At 38.6% G+C, this 12,742-nt stretch overlaps 1 protein-coding gene across 1 annotated transcript in view; it reads right to left on the bottom strand.

The window, feature by feature from the left end:
* LOC131682953 (zinc finger protein 177-like) overlaps window positions 1-12,036 on the bottom strand; it is a 60,153-nt gene extending 48,117 nt beyond the window's left edge. Inside the window, exon 1 of the mRNA XM_058964774.1 lies at window positions 11,312-12,036. Coding sequence (XP_058820757.1) covers window positions 11,312-11,503 — 192 coding nt within the window. The 5' untranslated portion in view covers window positions 11,504-12,036. The remainder of the gene's footprint in view (window positions 1-11,311) is intronic.
* Between the last annotated feature and the right edge of the window lie 706 nt (window positions 12,037-12,742).

The raw sequence follows: 12,742 nt of genomic DNA, 5'->3' as shown, positions 1-12,742 counted from the left end.
TGCACTTTCAATTTTCCTTCGACCAAGTCGTCGTCGACGACGACGACGATAAGCGGAGAAGGTGCGACGAGCTCGTCTTCGTCTTAGGTGGCGTCAATTAAATCATGAAAAGGTACTTTTTTCCTCTCTCTCTCATATCATCTCGTTGGCTTTATCAACAACAAACCACAAAAGGTTGAAACGAAACAAACGCACTCGATTACAAGTTTTTCCCACTTTGGGAATCGAGGCAGAAATTATGATCGCAATTGAATAACAGATGCTGGAGAAATTCCTTTCTTCGTGAACCCCACACCCTCTCTCCGTAGATGCAAGTTACCGCACATCAATTAAGTAAGTGTAGCAGCCTAGGGCACGTGTTTGCCAGCCACCGTAGTTGTAGTTCAAGTGGAAGGGTGCTGTGCAGCTCTGAATCAGCTGATAAGCGATCGTCGAACCTTTCGACTGCATATCAGCTAACTAATCGATCGATCGATCGATCGGAAAGTGAAAAGTGTCAACTAATGGGATAATTTTCCCCCCGCCGTATACACGATTTGCTGATTTTCGAGTACGCACTTTCACAAAACCGGACCGGACCCGGGCAGGGGTCGATCGGTGCATTAATTATGTCAACTGTGGGCACCTCACTCGACAGGTTGTTGCATTTTATCCACTGTGTGCTTCTCCGGTGGGTTGTTGAGAGAGAAAAAAACGCACATAATTGAAAACAATTAAATCAAGCGACACGACAAACTAAAGGGCTAGCTTAGGTGAGGTGGAACGAGACGGGTGAATACGGTGAGTTGATAATTGGTTGCGGGGCAGAGAGGTGCCGCTATAAAAGAGGGCTCGTATTAGCATAGCAATTAGTAGTATTGTGCGAGCGAAGTGATCTTGAACTTGATGGGCTGCTTGAGGAGGCGTTGAACTTTTGACCTTGCTGAAAAGGACAAAAATACCGCTGACGATTGTCAACCAAAACAAAAATATGCCTGTTTCGGCAAGCAAATTTGTTCTGTAAAATATATAACCTCGGATGAAAAAGATTTTAATACCGACCAATTTTCTTGCACACGGTCCAAATTTCGCTACTTCTCACCCCAGTGGGTCTGGAATTCAATTCCAGCTGCAACAGAATATTGGGAATTCATGAGGTACAAAACCCTTGGCCACCTCTTTCTTTGGAAGAGACGTACAGCTGTTGATCTCGGTCCATGTGTTGATTGATCGATATGAAGGGTCCATATGGGACATTCACCTCACTGGTGTCGATGAAAAGTATTCAGTGCGAATAGAAACCGACGACAAATGATTCGTAAAAATTGTAGAATAAATCAGTGATTTCTAGGTGTGCATTATTTCTGTTATTTCAACTTGTGAACTGTACACAATTTTCGTATGTGTACTGCTAGAAACAAACAGGTTCAGAACAGATCCGTTTATGGAGACTTTTAAACTTTTAAGCTCAAAATAATTTCACGTAGAACTCTCACCAACCTCATGGTACGAAACGCGTAAACGATCCGTTTATGTACTTTAAGTAACTTGCAAATTCCATTTCCAGTTCGATTTGTGAATTCTTAAACAATTTCAAGTTAGGGATACCTTCCATTTATGGACTCTTAACAACTTGAAAGTTCAAATACAGAACCACGTAGATCTCTTGGAATGCTCAGGATAAAAAGTGCAAAAAAAATCCGCTTCCGTACTTTTAAACAACTTGAAATTTAAAAAATGTGCAATTTTTTCCCTTGGTTCCATATACGTTCCATTTTTGAAGTGAAACTTGAAATTCCAATCGAAGTTTCATGTGAAACTCTTAGTAACTTCTATGTTACCTCTGTCCCATCCCAAAGGACCCAAGGAGTGACATTAACTTTCTTAGGCAAGTCACTCTCAACGATTTATTATATCCCCTTTAAACTGAAACGGTCTGTACGGTTGTCCTCGTTTCTTCCTCCTTTAAGATTCAAAACAATTCGTTAATTAAATTATTCTTTGAATGAATGATTTACTTGCCGTCTAATTTTAGAAATATCTCCAAACCCAACTCTGCACAGTAGGCCTGTCCGCTATAATATTTGCGACATATGAAAATATGCTTCAAGTATTAATATTGACAAGAAAAACTACATATAATTACTGTAGTGTTTTCCAGGATACTTTTCAATACTGGCTGTGTAAGGGTTAGAATAGAATAGAAACTCTTAGTAACTTCTTGGTAGGACGTGCGAAAAAGTTCCAGTCAAACCGCCATGAAAATTTAACGAAAATTCGCTGCTCTGACCAAATACCGCTGTCGTTGACTTCAAATATTGTACTTTACGGTCCGGTCTTCGTGAGGTGGAATGTTTTCCGCGGGTGAAATTTAAGTTTAGGCTTACGGAAGATGAGTTTATTCAATCCAATCACCTTCACCATTTGGTGTCTAATATCATTCAATACGTTAGGGGGACCATTCATAGATCACGTAACAGCTTTGGGGGAGTGGGAGATACGACATAATGTGACCTGTTGTGACATATGGGAGAGAGGAAACGAGCGATTTTATTGATGAAAAAGTTAAAGAAATATTTCGTGTTAGAGGAGAGGGAATAAAGATAATTTGTTAGTTGAGGAAGGAGAAGTCAATTTTAGCGTTACATTATTTTTTAATGGTTCCTTAGCACATGTAAAAAGCTTCGCTATGCTGTTTAATGTAAAACACGTAGTACAAAGTACTAGCGTTGTATTACTGCGTATTTAGAATTCCACAAAATAGAGGTACAACTACACGATTTGGCATCTCGTCTTTACCAAGTTCATAAAATTATAAATCGTAAAATGAACAAGTATAGTTCATTTCACCAGCTTCTTGAAAAAACTTCTTACCCAAACGATGCTATGCTCCCGCAAAGAGCTGATTTCTACGTGTCAATTCAGACGTCCTGCACACCCTAATCAACAACCAGCCTCATCAGCGAAGAAGATAAAATAAACTATGGTTTGTGCATGTCAACCGCGAAAGAAAGTTTAGATTATCCCCATTGGACAACAGTTAGTTGTCTAATGAAAGATGAATATGTACCTGTGTTGAGTGTAGAAATACTGTTTCCCTTTCTCGACATGCAGTGTACATGGAGATTTTATGTCTTCAACAAGATTAATTCTAATTCCATTCTCAACAACTTTACTGAAGACAATTCTCTAACTGATGGTGTGTGAAGAGTTAATTCTCTGATATTATTTCTATGGGAATTAAACACCAACATACTTTTTTCAATGCACTGCATTAAATTATAAAACTTCTCAGAAAATACTAAACAGCCAAAGTTGACGGTTGCGAAGCTATTTGATTTAGACCGTAAAACACTGATTTTTAAATATTGATTTCAATATTCTTGACTTTATAAGTGCATAACTTGTAAACGCGACCTTGCATACAGATGCAAACATGATCGCTAGCGTCACTTGTGTTGTTATTTTGCTGAATATTCAATCCCTCTGGGTAGCTATTTCTACAAATGATAACACAAACATTTTTGAAAGGCTCTTTGCGTACAAAAAACAAATAAAATTTCATCATCAATTTTCCTCCTACTTGCCAAAAATAATGTACTGTCACAGCACACTCAATTTATTTATTTTGTCGAACAGTGTATTACGACAACACTGGCCGCTTCAATTATTAAAAGCTCAAAAATTTCTTAAATACGATAAGTGCTCATTTCTTAACATCAACGCTATTCTGTGGCATCATTTATTGACTATTGGTCGAACATTGCTATTCTTGAAGTTGATCACCATAGTGTGTAGGATTGGAAGCAGCAGTTGTATCCCAAGAAACAATCCAAATGTCAATTTGCTTTGTTCGTGTTTTATGGTAGCTTTTGAAAATCATAAATGTGCAAATTGGTTTTTTCATTTCTTTTGCGTAGTAAAAGTTAAACTTTAGGGAGTTTTAAGGTATGTTTTAAAAACGTTACATAAAAGTCAATTTCAGTAATTCTGATAATTTCAATTATTAGCAAAAACTCTTAACCAGTCAAATGGACGTGTTGTGAATGTTTGAGGATTTAATGTAAAATCCGTTACTTTTGTGAACATGCAATACGTTTGCGGTTTTATCATTGCAAAATATTCAACTTCAAGCTAATATTACGATTAACAATTCATCATTGGCATATGCCACTTCAATGTTGACAGTTACAATGTTTTTGATACAAGAATTTAGTTTAGTCTGGTTTTGCTTTCAAAAAAATCTAATCAGTTTTATTCAAACCCAACTTACTTTCTTCAAGAATGCCACGCTCTTAAACGCATACTGAAAGTGACCTGGAAAATTGTAACACTTGCAACATTTTAAGTACTTCTCGAATACCGTCATAACCAGGCATCGATAAAGCTCTCAAGTTTTAAGCGAGTCTAGGAAAATCACCATACATATCGTGCTAAGCGGAGTAGAGGGGCGAGGAGGGGGGTTTGTCAACAAGGATAAATGCTCAGCGGCTCGGGTTCTTTTGGGTGGAGGCTGAATTTTTAACTGAAAATAAAACTGAATGGAGGGAGGTTGGAAGAAAAATTTTCCGAGGTGTGCGACGGTAGGCATAATGGACAATTGGTATAATTTACAAAAAATAAAAATAATCGTTCTTTTAGTTAGATTTTTTATCTGTAGATTGTTAACTTAGGAATATCTTTTCGGGATTAAAAAAACCTTTGCTACGCTACACCATCTCTAGTATAGATTTAACGAGCAACTGCAAAATCAACAAAATTTTGTAAGATATTTAACACATCCATTTTTTTATTTTTCCTTGATTCAATCAAGTGAACCGTTTTGATTCAAACAAATTTCAAGCGTATTACATGTATTGCCGATAGAATTGTAACCTAACATTAATGAATCATTCACAATAATGAACAAAAAACCTGTTTATATTTTTCAGAGGTATTAAGCTGGTTCGTTAATAACAAACATAAAGTATGAAAAAATGAAAACAGTATTTTGGGAAAACTAAGTAGTATTAGGTTACGGATGTTACGTTCGCGAGGAAATCATACGACAGACACAGCAATATTCTTATATTCGTTGAAGAAATAATAATATAATTTATCAATCTTCATTTCATGAGCTGTTCATCAAGGCAAAACGATTTCTTATTGGCCAATTGCAACAAACGTATGTAAGCTAATAAAAGCGTATGTGTTTTTCCATACTTAATATTCGCCATACTCGGTCTGCTTCTTTTATTTGAAACAATTTTTTTTCAAGCTTGTACAGCAAAATAAAATGTTGGTATAATTTGGCCAGCTTCCAGCTTAATTCTACAAGATCCAAAAAGATGGGTAGCCAGCCATGTCTGTGACACACCTGTACAACCTTTCCAGCTGTTCATTCCGATCTAATAATATAAAATGGAATCACGTTTGAATAGGAGATTTTCAAATTATAACTGTGATGGTTCAGAAAAGAACCTTTGATGTTGGCGTATGTTGCAGAGTTCCATCCTAGATATTCAGGCTCATCTGTTGCTCATGAACGAGTTTCTAACATGATTGGTGTAAATTTTCAAATTTCAATTTTACTAAATGCTTTGATGGCGTTGATAAGGACTATATTGTTTTACAAAGACAATATTCTCCAGGTGAAAGATATTTGTTCCAATTGTCTCCGGCTACTGGCACGGAGCTGTACAAACTAAATAATGAAGTTACTCCACGGAGGCGGTCGTTTTCTATTAATTGTCTTCGCTCTTCTTGTTGGCATGCAATCTCCACAAAATTCGGCCGATTCGAAGGGTTTGAGCATTCGACTAAAATCACAATTATTTCTGTTTCAATTATTTCTGTTCAAGATTTGCGGCTCGATGTATGCAATTAGCGAGAAACAATCACGAAAAAGCTTCGGTCTAAAGTTTTAAAATAGGGGTTTTCCGTGTGTATGCTACTTTTTATCTATCGAAAACAATAATAATAGTTGGTGAAGCGAAAGATTTTACAAATTTTAAATCTTTTGATTAGCTTGATAGTGCTGGAAAAAAGATATTGTGTTTGCTAAAGAAAATATTATCCGAGTGCTTTTGTTCCAATTGCCTTTGGTTACTAGCACGAGGTTGAACAAATTAAGTAACGCAGTCATTCCACGAAGGCGGCCGCATCCTAATAATCCTCTTCTTTCCCGGTGTTGATATGCAGTCTCACGAAAGGAGGGCGTCCGACAAGGTTGAACAGCAGAGTTCGACTAAAAATTTTGTGTAAGATTTGCGGCTCGATGCATGACTTTAGCTTTTACTTCGGTCTGGTGTTTTAAAACCCGGCTTTTCATTGTGAATGCTACCTTCCAACCATCAGAAATAATCATAATGGTCAGTGCTAGTAGCACGTAACAATACACAGGCCCGTGCGCAGTAAATTCTCAAGGGGAGGATTCTGTTTTTTTATGTTTTTATAAAAGAAACCCTCAAATTATAAAGATTTTTTTCGAGGACCGAATCTTGTGTACCAATCGACTTCGCTCCATAAATTGGGTAAATGTCTGTTATCCAGAAGGAATCTTCAAAAGACACCGCTGCCTGGTGATTTGTAGTAGTGTCGGATATGATTGTAGTGGTTACGCCTACCGACTAACCCTCTTGTTTCTCGCATTCCATTCTCATACTTCAGTAGTGATTGTGCCCTTTTCATTTTGTGCTAATCGTTCATGTTTATTCCAGTGCAGACTTTTCTTGCTTGCAAACCAACCGCGGTTTATAGTTTCCTAACTTACTCATGTCTGGTGCAAATGTCGTTACCTATTGAGGCTCGAACCGATCCGGAGGCTCCAACCATAATGATTTACATTTCTTTAAACCTCTTTCGCAGGGTTTCTTATCCTTATCAACACTGAGAGTTCGTCGGTGGCGGTATTTCTCCCGATACGTCCATTTTCGTGAGTCTGCGCGAGCTACTCCAACAGGTAGATCGTCGGTGGTGGAATGTCTCCAGACAACGACATTACGATTTTTTCCAACTGATCTGCTCACAACTGTTGCTAATATCGATACTTGCCGAAAAATGAACCGATCTCTAGATACCGACCAACTTGACTTACAACCCTTTTCAGCCATGCATGCAAGGCATCTTCCTTGATTTCTTCATCGTCTTGTCCCTAGAGTGACCAAACTCAAGTGACTTTTCTTGTGTCGAAACAGCTTGCAGTATCATTTTTTTCCTTCACAGGAATTCAATTTTTTTTTCGAAAGTTCTTCAAACCTCTCATGGGAGGGGTTTGATGACCCAAAAACCTACCCTTGCGCACGGGCCACGCTAATCGAATTGTAATGTACCTGCCGTGCTTAGCTCACAAAGATTTTCTTATCGGTATTGTAAAGCCCTTTGAGGAGATGCTCCGTTCGCTCCAAACAGCTCAATACGAATGACAATTGAAACAAATCTGTGTCGAACCTATATTTAAAACTTTTCATCATTTTAGTGTTCGCTTTGTGCGCCATATTGACGGCTCTGATCGAGATGGACTATATATTTTCACTTTTGCCAGTAGATTTCGAAAAATTGTTCTAAACACAGTTTTTTCATAAATACTCCAAAATTTGATACAACAAAGTTGAACATATTTTCGAAAAAAATGGCGATGGCGATTGATTCCATGCAGTACAACAAAAGATGGAAATGTTCCAAAGCTTACACGACTCTTGTTCCGAAATTTCGAAAAGGGGCCTCTACATTGAAAGGTAAGTCATGCCTGTCGAAATATTAGTTTATGCCAAAGATCCATTATGTCTAACGTATGTATAACTAACGTCTGTATGTATGCTATTCTGTCTACAGAATATTGACAATGCAGCGATAGAAGCCGTAGAAATGAGAATGGTCAGGTGCTGGCCGTGCAAACTGCTATCAGCGAAGGACAAGGACAGCAGTAAAAGATCCTATAGTCCGAATGACGTCGATGGAGTTTGAATAAGAAAATGAAGTGCCCGGTTGTGGGAAATAAGAAAACAATACGCAATTAATTTTTCCACAAATATACAGTCTGGACTGCGAAAAAAAAGATTCGAAAAATTAAACCGGCTCATCCCTGAAACGATTTTAGTCCTACAAGGTTTCTACCGCTAGCTACCGGACTTGGAATTTGTTTGAGTTTGTTTGTTTCCCTGCCCCAGACTATCATTACTTGTTGTCTTTTGAAGCCACAATCCGACATAACGGTCATTTAAACAACTATTAGCACCATTGGATAACTGGGATAAATTACCGCTCTTGCGACTGTAGCAAATAATGGCAAATCACCCTTCAATTTCCAATAGAATTTCTATTTTCCAACAGCGCGTGAATAATGAAATATTAATCCCAACCATAACCATGATAACCACGAAGAAAATTTATTGTAAAGCCATAATTAAAATATATGTACTAGTTGAACCAAAAACTTACGGCATTATGAAGCTAGCAACGGAGAACTCAATAGAAAATTAACAATCTCCAGTAATTTAAAAAAAAATAAGAAAACAAATCTCTATTATTTTGATTCATCTTATATTGATAATGATTTGAGCGAACTTATTTGAACGTAAATTTAACCTTCTTTTAAACATGAGCTGTTCTTTTGAATGTTGAAGTGGAATACCGATTTTTTCAAAATATCTGATAGAATCGACGGTAACGTAATATTTATCTATACCATCATTCGTAGCTAACTGTTTTAATGCAACAGAGCTCTTACTTCGGGGTTGTGTAATGAGATAGGTAGTAATTCGAGCTGAATTGTTTTCATACTGATAGCTGCAGATGTCACCAGAAACCAATATGACCAATGAATTCTTACACATAAACTTCATCATGCCAAATATTCTTCATGCAAACAGGAAGTGAAATTTTGTTCTACTGAAACTAATATAATGAAACATTCACTATTTGATGCTGCTCATGAAGAATAGTATTGGTCTCAAAGTATGTTACTCATTGAATTAACAATACATTTCCATTTTTAAAAACATATTGTCAATTTCAATGTTTGGGTTTTAATTTTAATAAAACAACAAATAAATAATTATTGGGCTTTTTACGTAAGTGTCAATACCTTATTTATGACATTTTGGTGGTGGCGAGTTAAGCAAAAAAAAGTTATGTGAAAAAATCCTCCCAGACGCAAGTTTCGAACATGCAACCCTTGGGACTCGAGCCCAAGGCAAAAACCCTTATGCTATCTCTACAATAAGAGGTCCCAGAAAAACACGTGATTATCGCATTGGCGACAGTGATCGTATTCTCGCTTCGCTTTGGAGGCAGGTACGATCATTGTCGCCAATGCGATAATCATGCACCGATATGTTAGCAGAGAAATTGATGATCTGAAAAGGAATTTTACAGATACGAACTCAAAACCAAGCCTTTCATTCGAAAGAAAACGAAGGACTCAAAGCTGCATAAGCAAGAGTGCCTGCCCACACTGAATCGATTACTAAATTTACTAAATATTTGCATAAATATTTGCATATAGTACGAAAACTTTTGGAGAACGCGAATTTAAATTGCACGATTTTGTTAGTCCAACGACTTCATTTTCGTTCATCGAACAAGAGTATTTTTAAATTCGCATTTTTTAAATTTTTCCCATTCGATCAATTACTTTTATGTTAAATAGATCGATCTGGCAAAACTGATTTTAATTCAAAGCGCTCATGTACGAAAAATTCGTATATTTTACGAAAGTTTTCTGCAGGAAACCTGTTCGTAGCAGATTTACTAGTCTAAATAGAATATTCACTCAGTGCAATGAAGTTCAGGCTAAATTGGGCAAGCTGCCATCATGTAAATGCACGGTATTTCGTCCGTAAGGAAATTAGTACGACCAACTGTCCCTACCGGATGCGCTTATACACAGTAACGTGTCCGAATTCCAAGTGAAGTAGACTTTATTATTTTTTGAGTAAATGAGTTTTTAGTTGCTATCTATTCCGAAGGGAATGCATGTCACTTCATTGACAAAAAGCGCTGGAAGAAAATTCAAATAATGATTGAAAAGTGTCCTTCTCTCGTAATTAACCTGATCAGAACAATTTTGAAATAACGATTTCTAAAATCGTCGAAATTTAGGACGTGTTCTTTAAAATAATAACGGTTGATAACCCTATTTAAGTCCCAATACAATTTATAATTTCCAACAGCGCGTGAACAACCGGAATATTAATTCCATATTTCTTCACTACATCACGATGCCGGAGTCTACAGAGAAGCTCTTCTCCAACATTCAGGCGTTTTCATCAATCAACAGTGAATTTTTTGTCGGGTTTTCTCGATATTCTCAGTTCCAAGAAGACTGAAAACAAACGGTTCACTTTGATCAAATAGCGTTGCCAGATATATTCATTTTCAACAATGCAATAAGGTAAGAGGAAAGAGAGGAATTGGGTAATCAAGCTAGAACCCATTTGAATGGGATACTGGCGTATTTTTTTGTCTTTGCATATAGGTTTTGAAACGTCACTTGATGTCCTCTATTACCATAGAATAAATGTAATATTAGAGGTTATTTTGAGTAATTTCTAACGCTAAATTCGGCGGCCAATTCTGCAATTCCCGCAATGGGATCGGCCGATTGTTTTAAATGCAGTCCACTGTCAAATGATTACAGTAACGATACTAGGAATCCCATTGATCTGTCTAAAACAGATTAACTTAAGGCTTTCGTAGTATAGTTGGGTTTCAACGTTTCGTGTTCTACTCGTCAGTAACTGACACCAACTTGCTGTCAGTTAGACTATCTTTCCAAACTAACGTAGTGCTAACTGGAGAGATTTATCTCATTTCTTATATATCATTACGCTCTGCTGTTCTCTAAATGCAACACCTATTATATTGGTTTCTAAGAAATCTAATCAGAACCAATCAACCTAATTGATTAACAACTTGAAGCTCTTCTCTGTCAATAATTCAATGACCATTATCACAACTTAACATAATTGACATCACCCTTCCAACTTTTAGGTACCCAAATTTTCAAAACCCACTTCCCGGTAAACCATCTAGAACAATCTACCAAGACGATCACCCCACCAACCGGACTCAAGACGAGCTTTCCCACGGACACGGAAGGCTGCCCACTGCACCTTCTTGAAGGAAACATTTTTCCTCTGTCACACCCGGCTGACTTTCCTTGTAAGAAAGTGCCGAAAGGAATACTTGAGAACCCGCTCCCACGATGCTCACGAGACTGTATCCATCCATCGAGAAGCAATCAAAAAATCCCAGCCCCTTTCAGTAAGATGTTGGAAATATGAGCTCCCCTATTTGCTCTGATTCAGCTACATATTAAAAAGAAAAATCACTAATTGCAATTGATACTCACATCATCTTCGTCCACGTAGCTGTACACGTCCAGATTGTCTATCCGGACTGTGCCCTGGAAGGGATAGCACAGCGTGCCCTGCGGAATCGCAGAATTGGACCACACGGTAGCCGTCTGGTCCCGAGAGTTGCGTGCCCCGATGCCGGTTACGGCCAGAGCAAACTCCTGCGGAATTAGTACACACGTTTCCATCGCTCTCAATCACTTAATCGCTATTAACATAACCCAGTGGTTTGCAGTCAACGCACCAATTTTTCCGTTTGCTTCCGTTACAGATTCACCAAAATTTCATCACCGAACTCACAAACAAGTTTTCAACTAGTATCACCTTCTCAAACCTCAAAGTTTGCCGTGGAGGATGATCTTCGATCAGAACCATAAATCCTACTCTTCGCTTTACTCGTAAAGCCGAAAACTTTAACGTTCAGGTACCGGAAGGATGTTTGTTTTTCCCCTTATTGCACGGTTGTTCACAAGTACCGACGGGGACGACAACAAAACGGCCAAGTCCTCAAAGCAAGTCGCAAACAAACACACAACACTTGCAACGCTACCGCGACGTCGCCGATCAATAAAAAACAACAGCACAGGAGACAGCACACAAACCGGTCAAGACGAGAAGCAAAGTCCCTTAGAACCCTTGGGAGGGGGGAAAACACTCTACCGCGGAAAGCCCTGTTAGAAAACCAACCCGCTGGCTCAACGTTTGCACAAACACTGTTCACTGGAGATCACCGCGATCTAACCGTGACCTTCTTGGACTGGACCCGTATGTGGTGATCGATACAGTTTCTGTTGTTGTTTTCCGATGATTCTCTCCGCGAGAGCATAAAGCTCGCCCTAACTGAAACGGCTACGATCACACTGGCACCAGGGGTCCCAGGAGGAAACCTGTCCCGCTAAAGCCGACGAACTGTAACAAACGACGCAATGGACAGAGAGAAAGAGAGCAACCCGAACCTAAACCTGTTGCGTACCAGCGCGCGTAAGGTGCTTCTACGCGATCTCCTCCATTCCACACCTTTCCAATCAACCAACACAACCACACCGAAACTCCCTGCCGTGGATCACTATGAAAACCACTCCGCAGTAAGGTACCTTCTTCTTTCGCCACTTCTTTTGTTGGTTCATCACCTGGTTTGCTTTATGCTGCATCTTCTGTCTCCGCCTTGGTTTTTTGTCCAAATACCGAACTTGATCGAGTCTCTCACGCGCCCAAGCTCACTCTCTCCCACCCATCATCACTTGATCGATTCCAATCCGTTAAAACAACCTGCCCGTTCAGCAGCGGAGAGCGAAAGCTCTCTCTCCCTCTCCCTCTTTCCATTTCTCCCAACCGGTCTCGATTCTTTGTTCCCGATCGTAGCAACCTCGTTGGTCATCAGCGCATAAAACTCATCGAATATTATACCTCCGAGATTCCACAGCTCC

Source organism: Topomyia yanbarensis, chromosome 2 (genome assembly GCF_030247195.1).
Source record: "Topomyia yanbarensis strain Yona2022 chromosome 2, ASM3024719v1, whole genome shotgun sequence".
In the NCBI taxonomy this organism is placed as follows: domain Eukaryota; kingdom Metazoa; phylum Arthropoda; class Insecta; order Diptera; family Culicidae; genus Topomyia; species Topomyia yanbarensis.
Note: the sequence above shows the minus strand (reverse complement) of the source record. Positions and strands in the feature narration are given on the sequence as shown.